Source organism: Mobula hypostoma, chromosome 12, assembly GCF_963921235.1.
Source record: "Mobula hypostoma chromosome 12, sMobHyp1.1, whole genome shotgun sequence".
NCBI classification, from domain to species: Eukaryota; Metazoa; Chordata; class Chondrichthyes; order Myliobatiformes; family Myliobatidae; genus Mobula; species Mobula hypostoma.
The window spans coordinates 41,501,501-41,527,775 of record NC_086108.1 but is presented as its reverse complement, the minus strand read 5'-3'; the positions used below and the strand labels follow the sequence as shown (position 1 = coordinate 41,527,775).

At 41.8% G+C, this 26,275-nt stretch overlaps 1 protein-coding gene across 9 annotated transcripts in view; it reads right to left on the bottom strand.

Annotated features, from left to right (window-relative positions):
* The window catches only part of nr5a2 (nuclear receptor subfamily 5, group A, member 2), a 205,718-nt gene extending 180,211 nt beyond the window's left edge, over positions 1 to 25,507 (bottom strand). For 2 of the 9 annotated variants that reach the window (XM_063063887.1, XM_063063896.1), the window contains exons 1-5: positions 25,181 to 25,507; positions 20,648 to 20,776; positions 16,237 to 16,355; positions 15,363 to 15,504; positions 7,242 to 7,888 (exon numbers count right to left, since the gene is read on the bottom strand). In XM_063063887.1, coding sequence (XP_062919957.1) covers positions 7,242 to 7,888; positions 15,363 to 15,504; positions 16,237 to 16,355; positions 20,648 to 20,776; positions 25,181 to 25,244 — 1,101 coding nt within the window. In that variant the 5' untranslated portion in view covers positions 25,245 to 25,507. Of the gene's footprint in view, positions 1 to 7,241; positions 7,889 to 15,362; positions 15,505 to 16,236; positions 16,356 to 16,780; positions 16,935 to 20,647; positions 20,902 to 23,812; positions 23,940 to 24,409; positions 24,528 to 24,944; positions 25,023 to 25,180 lie in introns of those variants that run through there. The other 7 variants (XM_063063894.1, XM_063063895.1, XM_063063891.1 and 4 more) reach the window with 7 other exon arrangements.
* Between the last annotated feature and the right edge of the window lie 768 nt (positions 25,508 to 26,275).

Genomic DNA, 26,275 nt, shown 5'->3' with positions numbered 1-26,275 from the left:
GAGGGGAAGGAGTATAAGAACGTAAGAAATGGGAGCAGGAGTAGGCCATCAGGCCTGTTGACCCTGCTCCGCCATTCAATAAGATCATGGCTAATCTGGCCATGGACATCTCCACCTACCTACCTTTTCCCCATAACCCTTAATTCCTCTACAATGCAAAGATCTATCTAACTTTGTCTTAAATATATTTAATGAGGTAGCCTCCACTGCTTCATTGGGCACAGAACATAAGCTGACAGGTAATAGATGAAACCAGTTTGGGGAAAGGTGGGTTACGCAAAAAGCTGGGAGATGGTAGGTAGAAGCGGTGAAGGGTAGGAGGAGAAGAAATGTGTTAGGAAAGGAAAGTGGACTATGGAAGAAAGGTGATGGCCAGGTGAGGCGAAGCAAAGGGGATAGGAGGGGAACCGGAATGGGGAATGGAAAAAGAACGAAGGGGAAGAAGGAGAAATTTCCAGAAATTAGAGAAATTGATGTTCCAGATGGAATCTGAGGTGTTGTTCCTCCAACCTGAGTGTGGCCTCATCCTGGCAGTAGAGGAGCATTGGTAAAAAATATTCCAAAGTAGAAAATATTTTAAATTATTTGCGTAAGCAGATTTAATATCCAACCCAAATGTCAGAGAAAAAAAATTGGTAAGAGAGGATGATACTAATTCTGAGCAGCATTGAATCCAAGTGCCGGTAAGTTAAAAACAATTCTTCTAGGCTGTGTGGTGATCAGATACGGGACCGGCTTCAACATGCAGCATTATTTTGTCACATGACCAAAAACCAACACATGATATTGTTGTACTTCCTTTTCAGTTCCTTGCATACAGTGGAGGAATCATAGCATTTGAAAGGAGCGAACACAATTTTAAATGTTAGCTGTACATCAGTATCACAAATTGGTGAAGCAGGTTTTCTTGAAGAAGAAAACTGCCCTATTCAATGCTGTTCCATCATGCACAAAATGCTGGAGGAACTCAGCAGGCCAGGCAGCATCTATCGAAAAGGGTACAGTTGGCGTTTCGGGCCGAGACTCTCAATCAGGACTGGGAATAAAGATGAGGAGTCAGAGTGATGAAGGATCTTGGCCCAAGATGTCAACTGTACTCTTTTCCATAGATGCTGCCTGGCCTGCTGAGTTTCTCCAGCATTTTGTGTGTGTTGCTTGGATTTCCAGCATCTGCAGATTTTCTCTTGTCTGCTCCTATCATAATATGTTAAGCTCCACACCTTCTCTCAGTGTCCTGTGTAAACTAATGCAATGCCGCCATATCATGAGGACAAAAAGTATGAGGAAACTGAAGAAACCATGGTTGTTGGCCAGGCAGAGGTAGGGAGGAGAATTTTAATGAGGTCACTAGTGGTATAGAAAGGAATCTGGGGTAAACCTAATATTGTCAGGAAATCATTCTCCATATACTGATGTGCTTAATTCAACATGTTACAGAAATACAATACTGTGCAATAGTTTTAGGCATGTATATATAGCTAGGATGCCTAAGATTTTTACACAGTATTGTTGTAATTTTATGTATTGCACTGTACTGCTGCCACAAGAAAAAAACAAATTTTATGATGTATGTGAGTGATGATTAACCTGATTCTGATATGGGTTTCTAAGGTGGACTGAGAGTTGAGAAAAGGGGAAAGGAGAGAGGAGGGAGCAGAATGCACCAGAGAGACATTCTGTAATGATTAATAAAGCACTTGTTTGGAATCAACTGATCTTGCCTGTTGTCTCAAGGCTGGGTGTATTTGCACCTGCACCAACTCCTGCCTTAGCACTCCTCTGTCATGTGTCCCACACCGCTCCCCTCCCATGTTGCTCCATCCTCACCATTCCCAACATCCTTTGCTCCTGCCAGATTTAGCTCTCCACTTCACATTGATAGATACAGTATTGCGCAGAAGACTTAGCTATATATATGCCCAAGACTTTTGCACAGCTCTGTCATTTGGGTTGAAAAACTGGACTAGGCAAGTCCCGAAGGAGCAGGAACTAGTATCATTAACAAAATTACAAATCTTTATCGCTGCTGGTGTTCACTGAACAAAGTATCAAAAGCTGTTCTAATAAGCTTGATACTTTTCATTGCCAATTCCTGCCTATCAATATTTAACATGAAATGCAAGCACTCTTTGTCGTTCTGTTTTGCACCAGTCAAAGAGATCTGGGAGCACATGCTGCATCAGAAGTGGAAGCAATGTTAAAGTAACAATTGTTTCATCTGAGGGTGACAAGTGAATAAATGGCACTAGGTTGCTCACTGATACTGTTTAGCTGCCATAAAAGTACAACTGGTCATGCTTAGTAGATATTGCCGTTATGACCAAGGGGCTTGGTTTGGGGAAAGGAAAAACCTCAAAGTTTGGTGTCCAGTTTCATTGTGAAATAAAACCTGATTTCAGAATCAGGTTTATTAACACCAGCATGTGTAATGAAATGTGTTAACTTTGCAGCAGCAGTACAATGTAATACATGATAATATAGAAATTAATAAATAAGTGAATCAATTACAGTAAGTACATATGTATATTAAATAGTTAGATTTAAAAGAGTGCAAAACAGAAATGATATATATTTAAAAAAGTGAAGTAGTTTTCATGGGTTCAATATCCATTTAGGAATTGTATGGCAGAAGCTGTTTGCTAAGTATATGCCTTCAGGCTTCTGCACCTCCTTCTTGATGGTAACAATGAGAAGAGGGTCCTTGGGTGATGGGGGTCCTTAATAATGGAAGCCCCCTTTCGGAGGCACCACTCCTTGAAGATGTCTTGGATACTACAGAGGCTAGTGCCCAAGATAGAGTTGACTCATTTTACAACTTTTTGTAGCTTCTTTCAGTTCTGTGTGGTAGCACCCCCCGCCATACCAGACAGTAATGCAGCCTGTCAGAATGCTCTCCACTATACATCTATAGAGGTTTTCGAGTGTTTTAGGAAACAAACCAGATCTCCTCACCATGAAATATAGCCACTGTCTTGTTTTCTTTATAGCTACATCAATATTTTGGTACGTCAGATCCTCAGCGATATTGACATATAGGATTTTCAAATTGTTTACTCTCTCCTCTTCTGATCCCTCTATGAGGATTGGTTCATGCTCCATCATCTTACCCTTCCTGAAGTCCACAATCAGCTCTTTCACCTTACTGATATTGAGTGCCAGGTTGTTGCTGAAACACCACTCCACTAGCTGATATATCTCACTCCTGTGAGCCCTCCCAACTCCATCTGAGATTTTACCAACAATGGTTGTATCATCAGCAAATTTATAGATGGCATTTGAGCTATGCCTAGTCACACAGTGTTCAGGCTTCCTTTTGATCTGACTACAGTAGAGGCGGATGCAGTTTAATGCTGAAAAATGTGAGGTGCTACATTTTGGTAGAAGTAATCAAAATAGGGCATACAGGTAAAAGGGGAGGCTTGATAGAGGTATTTAAAATTATGAGGGGAATTGATATAGTTGACGTGGTTAGACTTTTTCCATTGAGAGTGGGGAAGATTCAAACAAGAGGGCTTGGGTTGAGAATTAGAGGACAAAAGTTTAGGGGTAACATGAGGGGGAACTCCTTTACTCAGAGAGTGGTAGCTGTGCGGAATGAGCTTCCAACAGAAGTGGTTGAGGCAGGTTCGATGTCGTCGTTTATATGGACAGGATATATGGACAGGAAAGGAATGGAGGGTTATGGGCTGAGTGCAGGTCGGTGGGGATAGGATAGAGTAAGAGTTCAGCACAGACTAGAAGGGCTGAGATGACCTGTTTCCGTGCTGTAATTGTTATATGGTTATATGGTTATAAGATTAGGAATGATGCAAGAAAATAGGCTCAAACTTTTTTTTAGTAGTAAGAAAGGACTGTCCTTGTACTTTGAACTACAGGACAGGGTTTTGGATCATACTCAGAAAGAAATTCATTGGTGTCAATTTTGTAGCCCGTCTCAGTTTGATCAAATCATAGTGATCCTTTCACACACAGTGATTAAAAGCTTGCCAAAAATGCTCATGCACTGTATGTATAGAGCATTCATTATAAACTGTAATTGTCTTTTTTTTTAGCAGACTGGAGTTGGTTATAACGTGAAGCTTAAAGTTACTTGACAACAGAGAAAAATTGACATTGATAATGCCTTGCACACAGATTATTTTATATATTTCCCTTAATAAGTAGCCAGCCATCTCCCTAGGGAGCTGATGAGCAATCCAATAGCCAGAAGTTGAGTGAGAAGTCTGATTTTTAACATGTTCTTGTTGATTTATGGGTATTAGAGACAGAATCAACAAAAGAAAAAACAGCTGCTGGATTTATTTAATTAGTCAAATAGGAAAAACTGTTTCAAACAGGTGAGCACCTACATAACATATTCACATCAGACTCAGGTGATGCAACACGGGGGCCCAAAGATGTTTTGCAGTCGGTGTTGCTGCCATTTTTTTCTTGACTTGCTGCTAAACATTGGGTAGTGCAGCTTGAAACGCAGCTGTTTGTATATTATGCAAGGTTCGGGTGAATTAAAGTGGAGTTCATCTTAAAATGATATTTTTCTATCCATACATTTGTACTAGTTTAACTAAACAGACTTCTCTTAACATTTCCATTGCAATCTGCTATTCTCTTGATGGCCTTTTCAACTTTATTTCACCTATTCCCTTTAATAGGCTGCTAGAGGTTGATTGAGTTATTCCTGGCCAGATTTCCTTCCTTCCCAAATGTTGAACTGTCCAAGAGTTGTACAAGTAGCTCTGGCATCTTGCCTGGCCCACATTAATGGGGGTCAGCAATGAGAATTGATTGAGGTATTGTTACTATTGCCCCATGCTTCTTGATATAACTCAGTTACCTTCTGTGTATGGAGGTCCATTGCTTTTAGCCTTTAATATGATTTATTATTCATATTTTAAATGCTGGTGCAAGTGGGAAATAAGAACTCGAGCTTTTCATTATTGTAGGGAAACTATACAGATGATAAACTAACTTGTATAACTGAGGGATGATATTTCACTGAAAAGATGATCACTTATTATACGATTCAGTAGCAATTTTCTTGTTACTTGTGATCAGAGACTAGATATTACATAAGAAATATTATCAATGAGGGGTCACAAGGTCATTTGGGCATCTGGTCTACGGAGGAAACAAATAATACCTTTAATTGTCAAGAATTTAAAGAATTAAGTCTTCTTACAACAACGAACAAAGACCTTTGATTTTCAAAAGGACAAAACCCCATGCAACATCACGAACAGTACAGTACTCTACCACTTTGCTTTGAACATTATGTCTTGGAGATCCCCCGGAGAAGTTGAACCTATGGCTGTTGACTCAAAACTCAGGAAATGATTCCCTGAGTCATGGCCAACATCATTAGGTTCTTTTAACAAGGAAGAACGTTAAAAAAAATTGCTTTGATATATAAATTCTAAAATCTGGTGTGATCTGGAATTACAGCTAGCCTGTCATTAATCACCAGAACACACCCGCTGCGTATTGTTGCAATGTCCTTATGTGCTTTGTTGTTACACATATTGACTAAAATGAGTGATAATGAGTCAGAGCCTGTTTTGTTTTGAAAACAAAGACATTAAAACTAATTGTAAAACCAGGATGCCTGTATCTTATCATCTGTGTCATTCTATAATAGCTCAGAGCTTCCCCCAAAAGATTAGCCACAAGGAGGTTTAATGAATGGTTTAAATAACCGGTAGACATGTAGGATCTGAAGTTTTAGGTTTTTTCTTGATGATTACTGAAAAGCACTCCTGAAAACCTACTTTAAAAATTTGTTTCTTGCTCCTTACAATGATAAATCCCCATGTTGTTAATACTTTTATGATGCGATAATGTCCATAAACTACAGACCAATTACATTGTTTGTGAACATAAAGTAGGCTTGTCTTAGACCTGACTTGGTAATTCCATAGTTAAAAAACAACTGATTGGTAACAATACAGTGGCAATGGATGACTTTGGACATGCAGATATTATTTAATGGCTATTATTAATTTAGTTGCAATTTATCATAATTGAAGCAGTTGCCAAATTGTTTTAGCAACCCAATTTTACCAAAGGTAATGGCGAAATAAAGACCTCCACCCAAATTGACCCCAAAAAATTCAAGCCTTACCTACATATACTGTACATACACTTTTATTACATTATTTAAGCACACACTATTTTGAAAAGGATCCACAACTAATTTTTCTAGAAAGTCTGATCATTCGTGACATCTATTTTAATGTGGCAATCTTTCTGCAGCCGACCAGGGAGATTTCCTTTTGTAGTTAGACCTGAGTCATAGGCACTGAATCGAATGAAAGATCATAACTTCCAAGGTTTACTAAATTATAATGTTGACCACACAGAATGTCTTGCTCATGCACTACAATTCTGCACAAAAAGTTGAAAATATCAAAATGCCCGTTTTTCAAATGTACTTTTCTTCAGTCATGAATAATATAAAATAGCTAGAACTAAGAATTTTTCAGGACCACACAATTGAAAATTGTCATGATAAATTATCCTCAAAATATGAAATCAGACATTTCAGAATGTTTCGTTTTTCAAATGAACATCCTAATTAGAAAACTTTTTCTTTACAAATATAAAATCTATGTCCATTATTTTTAAAAGTAATGAAAGTTTGATTATTAGTGGGGAACTTATACCTAATTTTGTTTATGCACTTTGAAGTGATGACTTTTAATAGCTAACTTAAGCAAATTCTATTTCTAATATGAATTGAGTCTGATAGCGGACAATATGTAAAATATAGAATGTATATATTTCTCACTTAATGGCCATAGTGAAAAGTAGATGTGGCAACAAACAAACAAACAAATTTAAATTTATCACTATACAACTATAAAATTAACTTCATGTTTCAGCTATTCCATATACATTATACATTGATATAAATCTCAGAATGGGAAACTAGTGTTGTCGGGTTTCGGGAGTTATGATTTATTGATAGGGTGCTGTTTATATTTTGATTTGTTTTGATTTCTGTTCCATTTGTTTACAAGGGTGCACAGTCTTTACCTCCTGATTTCCCATGCAGCATCATGTCCAAGGTGATAACTTATACCCAAATGGCACAGATGGAAATCTACTACAATGGCTTTCCTAGAAATAGAAACTTGCCTGATAAAAATGCGGGTGTTGCACTGTTACTATATCATAGCTGCCTCAATTCTCTATTTCTCTCAGATGCACTGACATACAATTACAATACAAAATTATTGCCATACCTTAAGTTCTCTGAAGAATATACTGCTTCGGGCCCATTCAACAATAGAGAACAGGGTTTGATCTGCCATCTTACACATAAGCCCAAAAGTGTTGAGCTTTTCATGTTTTCCCCTGCTTGCCTGTTCTTGCTGCAGGTAGGCCAGGATCTTCGCCTGCACTTGCGGTTCATCTGGTTCACACTTCAAGAGTTCCACTATAAGATGTGGGATACTAGATGGAGAGCTGGATGGATAGGTGTCCATATAAGAGTAGCCCATTAGAGATTCTGGCGAGCTAGTGTAAGGGTCGGGATATTCTGACTTGATAGTACGACTTGGATAAGGACTATAGGTCTGATAGCCTTGCAGACTGCCATGAGTTGGCATCGCCATACTAATTGGAGATGTGACAAATGGGCTTCGGTCATAGTCTGCTGGAGGCAAGGCAGGATGGTTTAGAGGTAGGCCTTTTGAAGCTGAATGGATGTTCTGGATAGCAGAAGATATTGTCAGGTCTGTCGGCATTGTTTGCATCACTTGAGTCATGGCTTCTAGCTTAAGTCCATTTGCTCTGATCAGAGCTTTCTTCTGCTGTTTCAGAGCCCTGTCCCTCTTGTACATTGGCCCAAACTTGTTTCGACCTCCACGCATGCGATCAGCTCTTACAGCTGTGGAATACATAGTTTATTAAGAAAAAATCAATCTATTGGGTGACTGAAAAAAGCAATACAAGATCTGTAAGTGTTGAATTGTTTCTCAGACATCATTACTCTAAAATAATAAAGAAATAAGGAAGTAAATATTGTACACTTTAAAACCAATACAAGAACATTGGTTACAGGCTACGTTTCTGTAGTCCGTTTTATAGAATGCGAATTTAATATTCTCTGGCTGGAATGGCACTTTACCATTAACAGGCTGATCATTATTTTAATCAAAATATTAATTTTTATACCATAGAAAATCTGTGCTTTAGACTATGCTTCAGGACAGTTTGCATTTTTCCTAAGGGAAGAACGGATTTCAGCTCAACAGATCAGGCACACTTGTGACTGCATAGGTGTGTCTGTAAGTATGAAATGTACTGATCAACATGGAGGCAAAATAGTAGTAAGGGACAGTGGCACGAAAGAACACTAATGTATGCAGTAACTGTGTATAAAATATATTAATCAGATTCATATGTTTCAATATTGATGGAGGCTTCTTCCTTAGAAATCAGTTTACAGACTTTATCTGCATTTAAATGATTTTAAATTTCCTGTGCGTGGGTAAAAGAAATACATTAAAATAAAAAAAAGTTGCTTTTTGTAGAGGTTGCATGAGGGGTTCCTTTCAAACTTTTAATTTGTCTTTTGTAAATGCATCACTTTTTTCTATTTCCTTGTGCCTATTCTTTTGCTTTTATTTCTGTTTCAGCTCCTTACAATATGGCATTTGTATTTCTGCCTGTTTTCCTCCTCCTTTTCTTTAAATGGTGTTATACAGTAGCAATGCACCATTGTACTGTAATATTTTCCATGTGTAAAAAAGCTCAACGGGAGTCCTGGTTCAATTTAGTATATTCTAATATCACTGGAATTAAAAATAATTAAAACAAATCCAATTCAAAGAATGCCTCGGGAGTCACTTTAATCATCTCTGTCACAGTAGTGTCTGTCAGCAATGAGCAGGTCTCACTGCCACTGAGATGTTCTCACTGAGGCCGTTGGTGACCAGGGCAAAACCGGAACATTTGACAGCTATGTGATATATTGAGGCCACTGAGACGTACACCTGAGATTGCAATCAGGTTTTTGGTTCATCTTAGGAATTAGTACCACATTAAAAATTTATTCTAGGCTTTGCATATCCATTTCAAGAACTTTTGATGATTGGGAGATCTAAACCCACATGGTAGAATGCAGATCGGTAACTAATTGTGAGTTCCTCTGGGAAAACATTCTTGGCTTCATGAAATCTAGTCAAGTGTTTCCATTTGTGTCCCAATAACAGTTCACTCATTCATTATTAACCACCAATACATAGAGTACATACTCTTTCAAAAAAAATCAACTCTGTATCATATTTGTTCAGGATGTTTTAGTGGTCAAATCTGAACGTGAAATATTTCTCCGACTATTAAAAAGGGAACTTATGTTTTTCTTGGACTGACCACAGGATTGATTAATTCTACATTTGCTAGATACCATATAAAGAATTGTTTTGAGATACCATTTTTTCAGAAATTTAAATAAAAACATATTGCAATTGGGGTAGCATGCATTTTTGATATGAAAATGCTAATTCAGAGGCTATCTTGAAATTCTGACCATATATTAATGTAACAGGGCAGGTCACCCAAGAAATTTAAGCCTTACATAATTCAAGTAATATAAGGTTTTAGAGCAGAAATTTCTCAAAAATATTCCTTCAAATTGTTTGTTTTTGTTGGAATCAATTAATTATACATTGACAGAATTATTCCAAATATCTTTGAGTGATTTGTACATGAGACTAAATGATCAAACAACATGGGAAATGCTCTACACTGGAGCCAGAAAATTACTGTTAACTTTATAGTAGGTTGAAGCACAAGTGAGAACTCATATTGATTAGCAAGTATTTACAACGGTGATTTCAGATATCATTATATGTGTTATTCCTAATTCTTTATGTCTATAAAGGTCATATGAAGTGAGATTGTGTGTTGACATATTGATACCAAATGCTACATATAAATAGGGAATGAACTGAAGAATGTAGGTTAATGTGCATTGGTATAGAATGATGTAAATTAAGTGTAGAGGAATGTGAAATGAGAATCAAGAAAAACGTGATGCACAGAAATATAGCCCAGAAAGATGAGGAAATTTGGTAAAATTAAAGTAATTTATAAAGATAAATTAAAAAAATATATCCTGCATTGAAAATTATTCACATTTTCTTGTCATGATACCTAAATATAACTGTAAAAACATTTTATTTTTTACATTTGAGCAAAACTAGAGACTTCGGGGGCAACAAAACTGTATTCTCCAGTAGAGCTAGTGGCCAGCAAAATGTACATGAAAACTTGAAAAATCCTGAGTCGTACTACATAATATACAATGGCATGGAACTTTATTCGATAGTATCGACGTTTGCTGATGACGCCACTACTGTTGGCTGAGTCAGGGGTGGTGACAAATCGGCATATAGGAGGGAAAATCTGGTGGAAGGGTACCACCCTTCAGAGCTGATTACTGACTTTAGAAGGAGGAAGCTGGAGTCCTCATCGGGGGGATCAGACATGGAGAGGATCAGCAACTTTAAACTCCTCGGTGTTATCATTTCAGAGGATCTGACCTGGGCCCAGCATGTAAGTACAATTACAAAGAAAGCACAGCAGTGCCTCAACCTCCTTAGAGGTTTGTAAAGAACTGGTATGACATCTAAAACTTTTGACCAACTTCTATAGATACATGGTGAAAATTACATTGACTGGTTCATCAGGGCCTGGTATGGAAACACCAATGCTCTTGAATGGAAGATCCGACAAAAAGTTGTAGATGTGGCCCAGTCCATCACAGGTAAAGCCCTCCTTACCACTGAGCACATCTACAAGGACCGTTGTCATAGGAAAGTGGCATCCATTATTGGGGACCCCCACCATCCAGGACATGCTCTCTTCTCTCTGCTGCCGTCAGGAAGAAGGTACAGGAGCCTCAGGACCCACACCACCAGGTTCCAGAACAGTTATTACCCCTCACCATTAGGCTCTTGAACCAGAGGGGATAACTTCACTCGCCTCATCACTGAACTGTTGCCACAACCTATGGACTCACCTTCAAGGAATCTTCATCTCATGTTCTTGATATTTATTGTTCTTTTATTTATTATTATTTCTTTTTTGCATGTGCACAGTTTGTTGTTTTTTGCACATTGGTTGGTTATCTGTCCTGTGGGGTTAGGTTTTTCATTGATTCTATTATATTTCCTGGATTTACCTAATATGCTCACAAAAAAAAATGAATCTCAGGTTCGTATGGTGACATATATGTACTTTGATAATAAATTTACTTTGAACTTTGATACTAAGATGAGAAAGAAGGAAATGGAAAAAAGTAGTGGAGATTTGGAATAGGGAAAATGCTAGATTGTTATTGCTATTTTAAAAATATTTCACCGGATGCTGAGTCACAGGTAAAGTTGATATTTATTGTCTACCCCTAATTCTCCTTGAACTAAAGGTGCAGTTGGATGGCACGGTAGCATTGGAGTGGTTAGCAAAATGCTTTACAGTAGAGGCTGCTAGGGTTCAATTCCCACCATTGCCTGTAAGGATTCGAAACATTCTCCGTGACCACACAAGTTTCCCCTTGGTGCTCTGGTTTCCTCCTACAGTCCAAAGATTGCCAGTTGGTAGGTTAATTGGTTATTGCAAATTGTTCCGTGATTAGGCGAGGATTAAATCAGGGGATTACTCAGTGGTACGGCTTGAAGGGCCAGTAGGGTTTATTTTGTTCAGTTTGTCAATGAAAAAAAGAATCAACCACATAAGTGACACACATCAAAGTTGCTGGTGAACACAGCAGGCCAGGCAGCATCTCTAGGAAGAGGTGCAGTCGAAGTTTCAGGCCGAGACCCTTCGTCAGGACTAACTGAAGGAAGAGTGAGTAAGGGATTTGAAAGCTGGAGGGGGAGGGGGAGATGCAAAATGATAGGAGAAGACAGGAGGGGGAGGGATAGAGCCGAGAGCTGGACAGGTGATAGGCAAAAGGGGACACGAGAGGATCATGGGACAAGAGGTCCGGGAAGAAAGACGGCGGGGGGGGGGGTGACCCAGAGGATGGGCAAGAGGTATATTCAGAGGGACAAAGGGAGAAAAAGGAGAGTGAGAGAAAGAATGTGTGCATAAAAATGAGTAACAGATGGGGTACGAGGGGGAGGTGGGGCCTAGCGGAAGTTAGAGAAGTCAATGTTCATGCCATCAGGTTGGAGGCTACCCAGACGGAATATAAGGTGTTGTTCCTCCAACCTGAGTGTGGCTTCATCTTTACAGTAGAGGAGGCCGTGGATAGACATGTCAGAATGGGAATGGGATGTGGAATAAAAATGTGTGGCCACTGGGAGATCCTGCTTTCTCTGGCGGACAGAGCGTAGATGTTCAGCAAAGCGGTCTCCCAGTCTGCGTCGGGTCTCACCAATATATAAAAGGCCACATCGGGAGCACCGGACGCAGTATATCACCCCAGTCGACTCACAGGTGAAGTGATGCCTCACCTGGAAGGACTGTTTGGGGCCCTGAATGGTGGTGAGGGAGGAAGTGTAAGGGCATGTGTAGCACTTGTTCCGCTTACACGGATAAGTGCCAGGAGGGAGATCAGTGGGGAGGGATGGGGGGGACGAATGGACAAGGGAGTTGTGTAGGGAGCGATCCCTGCGGAATGCAGAGGGGGGGGGAGGGAAGGATGTGCTTAGTGGTGGGATCCCGTTGGAGGTGGCGGAAGTTACGGAGAATAATATGTTGGACCCGGAGGCTGGTGGGGCGGTAGGTGAGGACCAGGGGAACCCTATTCCTAGTGGGGTGGTAGGAGGATGGAGTGAGAGTAGATGTACGTGAAATGGGGGAGATGCGTTTAAGAGCAGAGTTGATAATGGAGGAAGGAAAGCCCCTTTCTTTAAAAAAGGAAGACATCTCCCTCGTCCTAGAATGAAAAGCCTCATCCTGAGAGCAGATGCGGCGGAGACGGAGGAATTGCGAGAAGGGGATGGCGTTTTTGCAAGAGACAGGGTGAGAAGAGGAATAGTGCAAGAGACAGGGTGAGAAGAGGAATAGTGCAAGAGACAGGGTGAGAAGAGGAATAGTGCAAGAGACAGGGTGAGAAGAGGAATAGTGAACCACATAGGTGAAGCTGGGTTCACATCTCAGACTTAGTAAAAATAATGGACTTAATTCCCTGAGGAATATTCACAAAACATGACTTTTATGACAATGCCATAGTTCCATGATTATTACTGGCAAGATTATTTTTACTTAAAATTCCATATTTACTTGAAGTTAAATTCCTCAACTGCTGTGGAGGGATTCAAAGTCATATCCCTGGATCAATGGTCCAGAACTCTAACTGCTTATCCAATAATTTAACCATTTCACTACCATGCCCTGCAGGATTGATGTGGCAAGACACTAAAAGATGGGACGAAATGACCCAGCATGACAAATGATGTCAAGGTATCACAGGGATGAAGGAAGGGGACACTTTAGGATGATTTTGAAATCAGTTCTCATGTCTGTTTTCAAAATCTATTTAATGAAGCTGACAAGAGAAGGATTTATTGTAGCTTCATTTTAGATAAACTAAATTCATGATCTGATTCCATCTGACAATAAATATTTCTAAAAAAGTAATTGCTGTAATTTCTGGCTCCATTATTCAGAAATAACTGTCAAAATCAATTATCTTTCAATTGTGTGGTGTTTTGGGGACCCTGTTTGGATACTAGAGAGGCTTTTAGACTCTTCTAAAAGGCCTCTCAGTACTCAAAGTGAAAGCAATAGAGCTTACAGATTGAACAGATCAGCCAGGTGCCAGATGTCCCTCACCTAGTGGATGTGCCCAGAGGGATATCATTGGATGATGATTGTGTCAAGTTTTGGAAGGGAAACTGTCAGGCAGCTTCTGTGGAGAGGGAGGCAGAAATCATGTGAAGTTATTGATAGGTTAGCACTGGCTCTCTCTCCAGAGATGCTGTCTGATCTGACCAATATTTCCAGCATTTTTTCGTTGCATTTGTACAGCGCGGTTCGCTCTCCCAAAGCAGATTAAAACCAGCCAGGCACTTTTTGAAGTTATCGCTTTGTAAGAAATACTGCGACCAGACTATGCAAGGCAAGCTCCCACGCAAAACAATGTGGCAATGGCCAGACATCAGTTAGGGTACCAGGCAAAACTCCCCCGCCCCCACCCCCACCTCGCTCATCGCTCATCTCTCAAATACAGCCGTAATCTTTTATCTTCAGCGGCTGGAGTAGCCGGAGACTTCATTTTACACCTCGACAGTAACTCTTCAGCGCTACACTGACGTGGATTTCAGTAATCAAATCTTTGAAATTGGACTGGAACCCAGAACCACTCGGCTCATAGTCAAGAGTGCTATCAACTCCAATCGCCGCCTACATGCTGTACATCTTCGCCTGTTTTCGTTCTGGTACTGTTTGAAATTAAACGGTGCAATAGTCAAACACTTGGAATTTGATCGCTAACACAGCCGGCTGATCTATAGTAGTCAGCGAGCCACAATTCAGAGGCGGCACGGTTCGCAATCAGCGCGTTCTGAGGCTGCGACTAGTTTAACCAAATCCTGTTGTTTATAAAGGATGGAAACCATACTGTACGGTGGGTTTAAATATGGCTCTGAGAAGTTCTGAACAACAGTTATAAAAGGAATCATCTTTTACATCAATTAATTGCTTTCAACTAATAACCTTTAACAACACGTTAAAATTTTACGAAGTCGGTGACAACACTTCATAACGTGCCACCATTTATATCACTAATTTGCAGATATCACGAAATTTGAATCAATTATAGTTATTGTTCTTTTTTTAAAGAAAAAGTTATTGTTCTTTTTTTAAAGAAAAAACTAAACTGCTTATTTGACGTGAAAGAGAAAGGGTTAGTTACTTCTGGATTGTTTTAATGTCAGTAACCCCACCCGACACGTTGGGTGAAGTACTATGGACCTCGAACTTCCCTTCTATTCGTTTCAATTAAAGGAGCCGCAGTCCGTTCCTTCCTCTATTTAACTTACATCCACAGAATCCGCTTTTTGTGCAGGAGTTCTCTGCGTCAGTTTCAAATTTGGCGAACACCGCGCATTTGTAATTCTGAGTGACTCCCTTCTGCGTGCTTCGGATCTGCTTAAACAAAACTTTACTCCGGGCTGGAGTCTGTACATGTAATCGAGCGGGTATGCAGTGGGGGGGAAGGGGAAGAGTTGAGTTTACACTACAATTTAAGCACCAACGCGTATTTACTGTAAGAGGAAAACGAAATAAATGCCTGTCCCGCTTTGATGTCTTCATGTTCAATATACCCTGACGGTATCATTTTAAATGCAGGTTAGAAGCTCCGACCGACGAGGCAGCAGCCCCAAGTTAGTTCTGATGGGCCTTACCTTCTAACTTCATCCCGACATTGAGGCATTTCTGAAAGCGGCAATAGGGACATCTCTTCCTCTGGGTTTTGTCGATCGGACAGGTCTGGTTTTCTATACACGTGTACCTTTTGTTATTTTGAACTGTGCGCTTGAAGAAACCCTTAAAAGAAACGAGAGGGGAGAAGGGGAGTCACATTGCCGTGAGGCGCAAGTTTCACCCTTCCCTTGAGGCGGCTCTTCTGTAGAGCACTCATTAAAAGCGCGGCCGGTTCTCCCACCATGATACCGAGGTGGGGGGCACCTCGTCACTTAAAGAGTTTTATTTAAGGGCGATTGCCTGATTTAGAAAGCAAATGGCATCTCTAGCGAGCGATACGAACGCTCTGCTGGGTAGAGCACAGCGATGGGCTGGCATTTGTCGGGATTTAAATGTGCACAAGGTCAGCAACAGATGCAGTCCGGTATTTTAATGGAACATCACAGCGGAGCTGTTCGATATTCCAGCAATATTCTGGCAACGGGCTGGAAGTTTGTCCCTGTAAATATCACGTCGGGGACGCCAAGAATCGTTTCATTCACTTCACCTCTTTAAACCTGCAGAGGTTTCGCGCTTTCACCAGACCAGAATTGGCTGCATCTTAAGGGAAGACTGTGAACTGGTGTAAACAAGATTACTCCCACCCCAAGGTCACTAAATCGGCCGAGAGGAAGCTGCAATGAAATAGATCCAACTTTCTCGTCTGTGCAAGCTAGAGAAGCGCCCAGTTTTGACTAAAAGTGTGTTAAACTTGATTAAATCATGGGAGGAAGAATTAAACACACGCCGCCAAGGACTTGGATCGTGGAAGGCTAACCCAAAACATATCGCCGGAGAAAGAGCGACGCAACTAACCTTGCAGCTTTCGCAGGTGAGAAGCCCGTAGTGATAACCGGAGACCTTGTCACCACAGACCGGGCACAGCTCGTCCAGATCTTCATCGTAGGCATACTCCATCATCTTAAACTGGGTAGCTGAGGAAACAAAATAAACGGCACTCCTTCAGATACTACTTGGTGTGTCTGCGAGTTAGTGGGCGGGTGGTGGCGGGGTGGGGAGGGAGGGGGTAGTTTTAATTACACCCCACTGGGGTATAAATCAGTTCGGCTAAATTCACAGGCGATCGATCGGGAATGGTTGGCAGTGAGGGCGGGCGGAGAATGCGCGGGTGTGCGTTGGGCGGGAGTGTACACACAAGCAATTTATTCCTTGAAGGACACATCAGAGAAAGGTGTGGAGGGGGTGGGGGTGATTACACAAGACAGGGTTCGCTGACAGACTGTGGTAACCATAATATGCACAGCTAATGACCACCGCATTACAGGAGCTGGAATCTTTTCAGTTTTATTTATAGAAAGCCGGCGCTGGAAAACAAAACGTGCAGGTAATAGTAACGCACCTTGTGAAACTGACTGCTAAAACTGTTGTATCCTTTTTTTCCTCAACACTAAGCTCGTCAATTTCGGGCCACTTTCAAGAACTGAAATTCGGGCAAGTAGTGTGGTTCTCTGCCCCCAGACTGACTTAGGTGCTTGGCGTCAGCGGATAGGTGACTGCAATAAAATGTAAATAACTTTTGAATGAAAACTTTATGGGGATGAGATAATAGAAGAAATTCAGACAGCTGCTCAATGAGATTATTTTGTGTGTCAGGAGGGGTGTTATTGTAGCATTCACTGGATACACGGGACGTGGATTTGAGGAAACGGGGAATGGGCTGGGGTAGGTGGGCTGGGGATGTTTTGTGCTAACGCTGTCATCCATATGGCGAACACAGGCTCGGGGTGCCAGCCTGGTACCGCATAGTTACAGACTACACCACTTTACTTTGACCAATTTAAAACGATGAGCCACACTTCTATTACAGAGCAAAAAGTATCGATTGGGCGCAACGCATTGATACTGGCACACCTTGACGCGGTACCCCTGTTCTCGGGAATCCTTGCCGTGCACACGACTTCAGCGCCCATAACTTCATCCCTGCTGATATGGAATCCTTACAGATACTGCACTCAATTTTGCCAAAAGCTCCAAACTGCTAAATTCATGTTTACTGGGAGAATTCTTTTTAGCAACCTCGCTCCTATCGGATTACAGAAAATTTAGTGAATTGAGCTCTGTTTTGGGGCACAATTTATTTCGGCCATCCAGACTTCACCTTTCAATTAAAAGTTGTCAGAATCTCACCTTTAAGCCTCATCTTTAAGATCCTTCATTATGAGCTGCCTGAATCTTACCTTTTTAGTCCCTCTGAGTAAATAAGCGGCCAAAGTCGGAGCAGAGTCGCACAGGCCACAAAGCTACCGCAAGAATTGCCCCCCGAGAGTCTTTCTGGCGGGGTAAATATTTGTCCTCAGATATTTGTCATCTGAGTTTAATTGCAGGTCAGCAATTGCCATGGATTGTCTGCGATTTGGTTCAGATCGGGGCACAGGATAATTGACAACTACAACAGGGACGCCTCGCAGGATTCCAAATGGCATTCTGTCCACGTGAAATTTAACATTTATCATTGAAAAATAGTGATGTGAAACAATTTAAATGCGACATTTCAATGAGTAAATAAGTCACACGTTTAAAACATATTGGTTGGATTATGATGCTAATTGTCTAGGATCCGCCGTATAGCATTTCTATAAAGATATATTTAAACCTTGGTTGAGTTCTGTTTTAATCACACGCCCCGTCAACCAGCGCAAATCCGCGGAATGAACGAGGGCTTGATGTTTAATATTGTCATTGATGGAAAACTGGGTACTGGGTGAGAGGATAACATTTCCCTAAGCATGACAGCATTTGTATAATATTTTCCCTAAACATGGCTGGAAAAATGGGCGCGCGTGAAGCATCCATCCAGGGTGTGAGGTGAGAAATGTTAATGTGGAAGAAAATATTTCGATCATCTCTGCAATTACCGAAGTATTCGATGGTAAACGGTCTAAACCTTTCCTTCTGCCCCGGGCAGTGTTGACGGTGTAAAAGTTCACATTCTTTTAAAACTTGTTCTCTCTCTCTCTCTCTCTCTCTCTCTCTCTCGAAGTAAAATGTTAATACTGCGCATTTTCTGGGAGTAACAGAAAAAAACACTGCTGGTGGACTCCTAAATATGAAAATTCCACGGATTGTGTGTCTTATTACAGGGCAATTCTCATCTGCCTGCATTAGGCACTTAAACCATAACATCAGTGCAAACGTTAACCAAGTCACTTTAGTCTCCCGTAACTCGTCCTCTGGGGTAGGATGTAGAAATTCAACTCGGGAACTAGAGTGAAATGGGTGACCATCCGATTTATTATCCGCCCGAGTGCTTTATTTTTCCATTCATTTATGTTTTTAAGTTCAAGGGACCGTCTCGGATGAACTTTAGTGCAGTGGCGCGTCATTTTACGAGCCGATAAACTCCCTGTTGTTACAACGCTATTTCCAGGACTATGCGAGCGGATCTATTTCGGGCTCCGTTATTTATAAGCCTATTGTAATATTCTGAATTAAAGTGGTTGGAATAACATACACGAGCACGTGCCTCCCACCCAAACAGGTGCTTTGCAAAGACTTAGCAATGGTTAAAATCGGGTTGGCCATCTGGCGAGTTTAGAAATGCAGGCACCTCGCAAAGAGCAGACACCTGACGCTTCTAGATTCGCTATTCAATGGAATTCAGCTCGTTTCCTTCCTCCATTCCAAGGACTTGAACTGAAACCCAGCATTCCGGGCAGACGGAAGGAAAGACCCTCACCGTTTGCCGGTCAGTGTGATGAGGCCGAAGCGCACAAAATACTGGAAGTCACACTTCCAAACAGATGAATCGGAAGCATGAGTAACGGAGGAAAAGTGTAGATTTCCTTAAATTGAACGTTGACGATAGAGTTCCGTTGCTGATTCGAAGTCGGTGTTACAACACATAGCAGTGTTAAGAAAAGCAAACTTTAGGATAAGGAAAGTTAAACACGCTGCAGCTGAACACTGATGGTTGCAAGCAGGAAACCCTTAGGTCCCCCGTCTTGTCACCACTGTTAAACGGGTGAACGGACACTCATTGAAGCTGCATGATACTGTATACTGAAACGGAGAAGCTCACAATGCAGGCTTTCCAAGTGCCCCGCTCACCTCACCAAGCAGACAGCACTTTCGCGCGTTGGACTATCGTTTCCTCGCATTGTGCCTACACGCAGGGAGAATTGAGGGCAAACGTGAACGGGGTCGCATCCAGCGATTCAACAAGCCAAAAGATTAAGCACAGGTAGCTCAGATCTGAGAGCAGGACAAGGTAGCGCTCCTTAACTTGTCATTTCCGTTGAACAGTTATTAAGAAAGTCGGCAAAAAAGTGCAACACGCTCCTCTTCATGTTAAAGCGCATCGATGACAAATTAAAATCGAATCCCGAATCTTTTTTTGGTTCCAGAAACACGAGAAGAAATAGTTTGCGAGGGCACGTGTCCTGGTTCGCAAGTCCACATGCTATTGGCTTAGGCTTTCGTAGGTTCATTTAAACGTCAAAACCACGAGTAGAAATCAATTTCTCAGCTCTGAGTGCACGGAATGATTATCTTTGCGGTTTATTTGAAATGGACCGTGTCTCTTTTTGAATAAAAAGACGCTTGAACCTCTCTGCACCCACTCAGAGTCACACGGCCTTTTGCTTAGTGAGATCCGAGTGTATTTTTTTCTTGGCCGTCAGAACTATCCAACAACTGTCCAAGTTTCAAGTATGCCGCCGCTCAACACGCTCAGCTGACTATGGGATTACAGCGCCGAAAACGGCGGCTCCTCGCTTTTACAAACGTTCGGAATCTTCACTGAAATGAGCCCGGCCCTTTTCCCCATCAGAGATCTAGTTTATCACAAACCAGTTTAACGCAGAGAAGAAAATAATTTGCAAAACTGTTAGTAAGGGTGCTGCGGGTTCACGCACATCGAGTGTGCAATCGCTTTCTGTCAACAACTTTGGTGCGCCTGTGTCTAATTTCACTCCAATGAAGGGTCTTACTGTTGCGCTTTTTTTCTTGCGCACCTTTCATAGGAACAAGTACTTCCCCAGCTCATTAAGTACACAATAATTAAGGACCACACTAGTAACACTTCAATTGTTGGACACATCTTGAGCGACCGGCCTTGGTATTCCTCTCAAAGTGCTTTAGTTACAATATCAGTTGCAGGCCCCCAGACCCCACCTCCCCACCTCGGTGTCTTCAGATGAATACATTTACCGGTTTGATCAATCGATCAACTGACCAAGCAGTTCGGAAGAAACCGCAGTTCCCTTACCGTGCATTGTTTCGGGCATCCGTTCCCCATGCGATCGTGCAATGCCAATGGATTCTGCCTCGGCTTTGGGCAGCATGACACTATTCCCCGCCTGGCCGTGGGGCGACACTGCGTCCAGTACCCGAAGACCTGAACGGGGAAAGACACAGCGCGATAGAAACGAGAGGCTGGCTTGACTTGACTTGCAGATGAGATCGAACGCAACTAACCGAGCGGTGTGTCAGTGTGTGTGTGTTTGCACTGGTTAACGTGTATTGCAGAAAAATCGGAAGGCATCGTATCCCTCCCCTCCCCCCCCAGATCAGACTGACAGAGGCCAATTCTGCCTTGCGTGTTGCTAATACATTGAGAGGTTGTATGAAGTTGGAATCTTTCGCTTCCTCCTCACCCGCGCTTTCCCGACCTTGATTACAAGCCACTCGGAGCCCGCTGACCAATCGGCTCTTCAGCCGGACCCAGCATCAGGTTCGGTGAACCAATGGAGAAACACTTAGCAACAAGGGCACCGCCTCTACTCAGCACCATCGCCCCACCCCAGAGCCCACCCCTGCCCTTCCATAATATCAACAGTCCTCCAGGAACAAGGAATAAGAAAATTAAATCACAATAATATCCTTGCTGCCTCTCCCCGTATCAGTGATTCGTGACATTAACACAATCTAATGGTAAATCCAAATAAAAACTCATTCTGGTGAAATCATAACGCTGCGCTCTGACCTGCTGTTTATGGGATTTTCTGTTTTATATTCAGTATCTGCAGTTTTATTCATTTAATAATAAATCCCTTTGCATGTTATAGAATATTATAAGCTTCACAACGTTGTTTAATATTCCTGCATCATCCTAACATTATTCAATGAAAAATTAAATATAAACGTCAGCGATTTCTGTGCTGAAATGGGCTTTGCATCAGGTGAGATACAGGCAGTTCAGTCACTCGATAAACAGGTGCGGATTTGAGAAATTCGCTCCGACTATGTGGACTCGAGCAGATATCAACCTGAATCCGAACTGGTGCAGCTTCATTAGGACGTCAGATGATGCAGGCTCAGCAAGTAGCTCCGCACAGGTGTGAACTGACAGATTCAACAAGCTCAAAGCTGTCGTTTTTTAGTTTTAGTTTAGAGACTTACATCTGACTGTTTCCAAAGCGTCAGGTCGTCAATTATTCAAAATAGAGATTTTGCACCCCGTTTTCTTCGCAACTCATCTACACATCTCAACGCCTTCCATGAAGCATCAGAAATATAACAGTCCATTTATTATGCTTCAACAGCACAAATATATAATGTTTCTTGGAATGTTATCCCATATACAAGTTTGGTAAACTATAGAATATTTTGAAGAATCTTTGATAGCATTTAGACATGTTGTTATTCGTGTGAATTGATGTCCGAAATACAATTCCGCACATAAATACAACCTTGATATCTACAGTTCCCGTCAACTTAGATGGTATGCTTAGTGAGAATCTAAAGAACATTTTACAGTGGATGTTGAAGGAAGTTAATGAAATGCGGAAAAGCTTCAGGTGACCCGCATAGCATCACCCAGCACTGCGTCAGGTCTTAACGAAGCACCGAGAAAAATCCGCCACTCTGCTCGTATAAACTACTTAGTTTAATTTGGAGACGGATTTACCGCGCAATGCATTCGATGTTGCAACTTTGATACTTGCAAAATATTCCCTGTTTAAATTATTGAACATCATCGAAAAATACATATCCGCTGACTAACTTTGTAGGCCAAAGACCTTTTATTCTTACAGTGGCGTTTTACTGGGTGGGAGGTGGGGTGGAGTGGAGTTGCGACAAGCAGAAATAAACATAGAAGATGTGACTATTTCACCTGTTATGAGCCGAGGTGTCAGCCGCGGCTCACAGGCAGCTCTTTTGCTTGAGTTCCGAGGGTGTGAGCATGAAAATCTAGATTTACAATCCCCGTCCAGTACCTGCTACGTCGGATGTTTCGGGTGAATCGTTAAACGAAGTCCTGTCTGTAGTAGACTAAGATAGTCTCAACACGCATGTTCGATTACGATCCTGGGAGATAGCCCCAGAGTCCTGGTTGATACTTATCTATTAATCAATAATACTAAAAATGGGTCGTTATCGCATTGTTGTTTATGAAGCGTACAAATTAGTAACTCTCGTTCACCATCCTAATGTGCCTGTAGAACAGTTTTGGGGTGCCCTGAGTTTGTGAAAGGCTCCATATAAATTCATGTTTCTTTTGCCAATTAATTACAGAATTTGTACTAAAAAAAAACTAGCAATGAACAGCTCCCACTTTCTCAGTTCTAGGATTTTGCACCTGGTTGTGGTATTAGTTTACAATTTTAACCATTAAACGACTGCGAGCGATTTTTGTCACTTCACGTGAGTTCAACCAACTCCACGTATGCCCAACCAAATAATGAGCTGCTCAATAGCTCCAGTGCGGATGTAACAGTAGCTAGGGCGACGTGGCCCAAATTTAAGTCGCACTGTCCCTTTGAAAAGAAATGGTCATTAATATTGCCGGGCTATTCTTTTCTCGGCTCTGACAGCTCACATACTTGGAAGTCTCTCTCTCTCTCTCTCTCTCTCTCTCTCTCTCTCTCTCTCTCTGTGGCCTGTGCATTACAGTCAGCTCTCGGGAATCTGCGAACAAAGCCAACAGAAACAAGACTAAAACACAGGACCAAATTTAATTATTATTCTCTTTTCCAACTAGGCTTACACAGGTAATAGTTTCATTTGCTTATCAGCACTTTTCTCTCAACTTGATCAATATATCTAAATAATAAAGATGTATTGCCAAATCACCGAGTAACAATTAGCTGATAACAACTATTTAAAGAAAGCGCAGTCTAACTAGAACAAGGTGTTATATTTTGCATAGTTAAATATTTTGCTGGGCACGTTCACGTCATTACGACTGTGGTCAGCGATGGAATTTCCACGGCTTTCCATCAACCATTTATCAGCATATGCCGATCAAGTTTCTATCAGATTATCTGTCAGTCGATCTGTACACTTACTAATAAAACCATCGACACTTCCGTGATGGACAGTTGCATAATGCTAAGTAACTACTATAATAATGCGATGATATCAATTATTCATGGCGCTGCAAGCGCCTAAACGCCCATCTCGAAATACATTAATTTTATATGTTCTTTACCTTGATTTTCTACCAATTTGTTTAGTATTTACTTCCCTCACAACTATACAACTCCCGAACGCATCTCCCATCTCTGCTCCTAGGCGTTTTTGCATTTTGAAAAGGGAAGAGGTCGCGACAATTTCAGATCCACCGTCAGCAGTGTGACAGGAGAATATCTCTCCTCTCCACCTCCCCACCCCCACCGCCACTGCCTTCACGGCTGTGCGAAGCCTCTTGGTGGCACTCAAACTTTAAAAAAAAACACGCCAATAGTTTCACTTTCTAGCAGAGTAAACTAAATATTACAAGTTAAATCTTAACTAAAAACATGTCTGCCTCAACGTGTCTTTTCTTCACAAGCACACACACACAAATGGTACCATTCGGGGGCACGATTTTATGAGGGAGTACTTGAAGTTTATTCTGAATTCTGTCTAAAGAGCAGACCACAACGCAATGTCGATAGTTGCATATTTTCCTGCTAATTTCGGACACTTTGAATGTATATAAAATCCGTTAAAGCCGAGAAACTGCATTTGGGTGCTCAGCTAGCCGGGGTGAAGTTTCCGGCGCTGCCCGCGCGTTCCTGGACACATAAAACCGGGAGTGCCTTACGTTAACACGCGGCCATTCACCTCTCCGGGACCACGATGACGGTTGTGGGGGAGCTTGTTGTCCACTCGCAAAACCTTAACTTCAGGACTGGGTCCAGGTGTCCGATCGTTAAACAGAAGCGCAACCTTATGGTCTCAGCGATGAAGACCCAAATCGTTTTGCGCGCAGGTGGTCGCGCTTTCACTGTGCCCGAAACAACGCGTTTTACAACAATTCCCCTCATCAATGGACGCACTAAGATCATTGATATATTATTCAGGGGACCTGAAAGACCTCTTGCATTTCCAGTGGACTAGGGTCATCTATGACCTCCTCCCCTCTATAATCCCTATACAAAGAAAATCATCTAATCGATCTGGGCATTTTGACGAGCGCGTTTGTCTCCGTAGAACTAAAGACACGCAGCGCCGTGAAGTGAATTCTGGGTTCCAGATAGCAAGGCGGAATTGCAAAGGTGTGACAACGCACTTAAATGTATCAATATCACAGAGAGTTTAAATAACTAGAAGCCAGTGAAAGAAAGGCATACATTTACCATTTGTTTGCCAGGTCTCTGAAAACTTTCCGAGTCACTATCAGTCTGAGGAGGCCCACACGCGTAGGTTGTTGAAGGACTATGTAAGATTCCCACTTTCGCGACCCGCTGATTTCTGTTTCCCCAGCACCCAGCGGAGACGTGCGGGGTGTCACCCACCTGTAGCATGCTCGGGTGTCGCCCGCTCTGTATACCCTTCCCATTCAGAGGCTGAACCACCAATAAATACCACTTACCAACAATCGCCAGGTTAGAACTGATAGACGCCTGTGTGATGCTGGAGGGAGGGCCACTGGACATAATTGACTACCGATGTGCCCTTGAATGTGCAACCTGTAACATCAAACGGCACTGAGTCGGCTTGTAAACTTTGGCGACCTTGGACGAGAACATGCAACAGTTGTAACTTTCACAAGAACTGAAATTGAAATATCATTCAAGATTTTGGGAGGATGCAGCGCATGTGCCTGGCCGGACTCTGAACGGCTTCCATGATCAATGACCTGCAGTAAACCATGCGAGCCATTCCAACTGGGCTTCAGTCAGAGAGAGTGGAAAACCGACGAGGCTTGGCCACATTATGCGCGCAGGCTGATAAGGCGGCCCTGTTATAAACCGATAAGCAGAAGAGATAAGAATCATGTTCAGATAATGGCAGAGAAATGATTAACCACAAGAACAGGAATGGGAGATGTTGCAGGCCTCCGTCTCAACAGAAGGGATTTAGGTGCTGAGAGAGGGTCAAAAGATCACATTCAGCGGTTAAGTACCTGACTCAACCACAGCCAGGGCTTCAGTGTTTTTTTGTGCCACTGACTGTAAATTGGAGCCAAAAGCTCTAGATGTTTCATAATTTTAATAACTATTCTGTGGATCAGTCCTGTCCACTTTAATAATTATCTTGCAATCAATGAAGTTTTTGATAAACATGATAATTTGAGTGCACACCCATTCACTTTCATCTAGCTTCAAGTCATTCAAAAGAAAACAACTCAGAAATATTGCACCAAGATAACCAACTAGAACAAAACAAAGAAATAAAAGCAAGAATAGTTCACCACGTCTCTCAAGACTGCCTTACCATTCCATATTATCATGAGTGATCTGTGCTGGTCTCAACTCTTCTGTGCCAGTTCCTTATAACTCTCAGTTCTTCAATCTTTCAAATATGTATCCTGTCTCTACCTTAAATTACATCTATTGATCTGGCCTTCACTCACGTTTAAAAATTCTATTGATACTCAAAACCGACAAACTTCAGACAGCAGACTCAGATTACGAGTGCAGAAAAAACAGAAGTGAGGAGGCCGCACTGGTCTACAATTTAGACT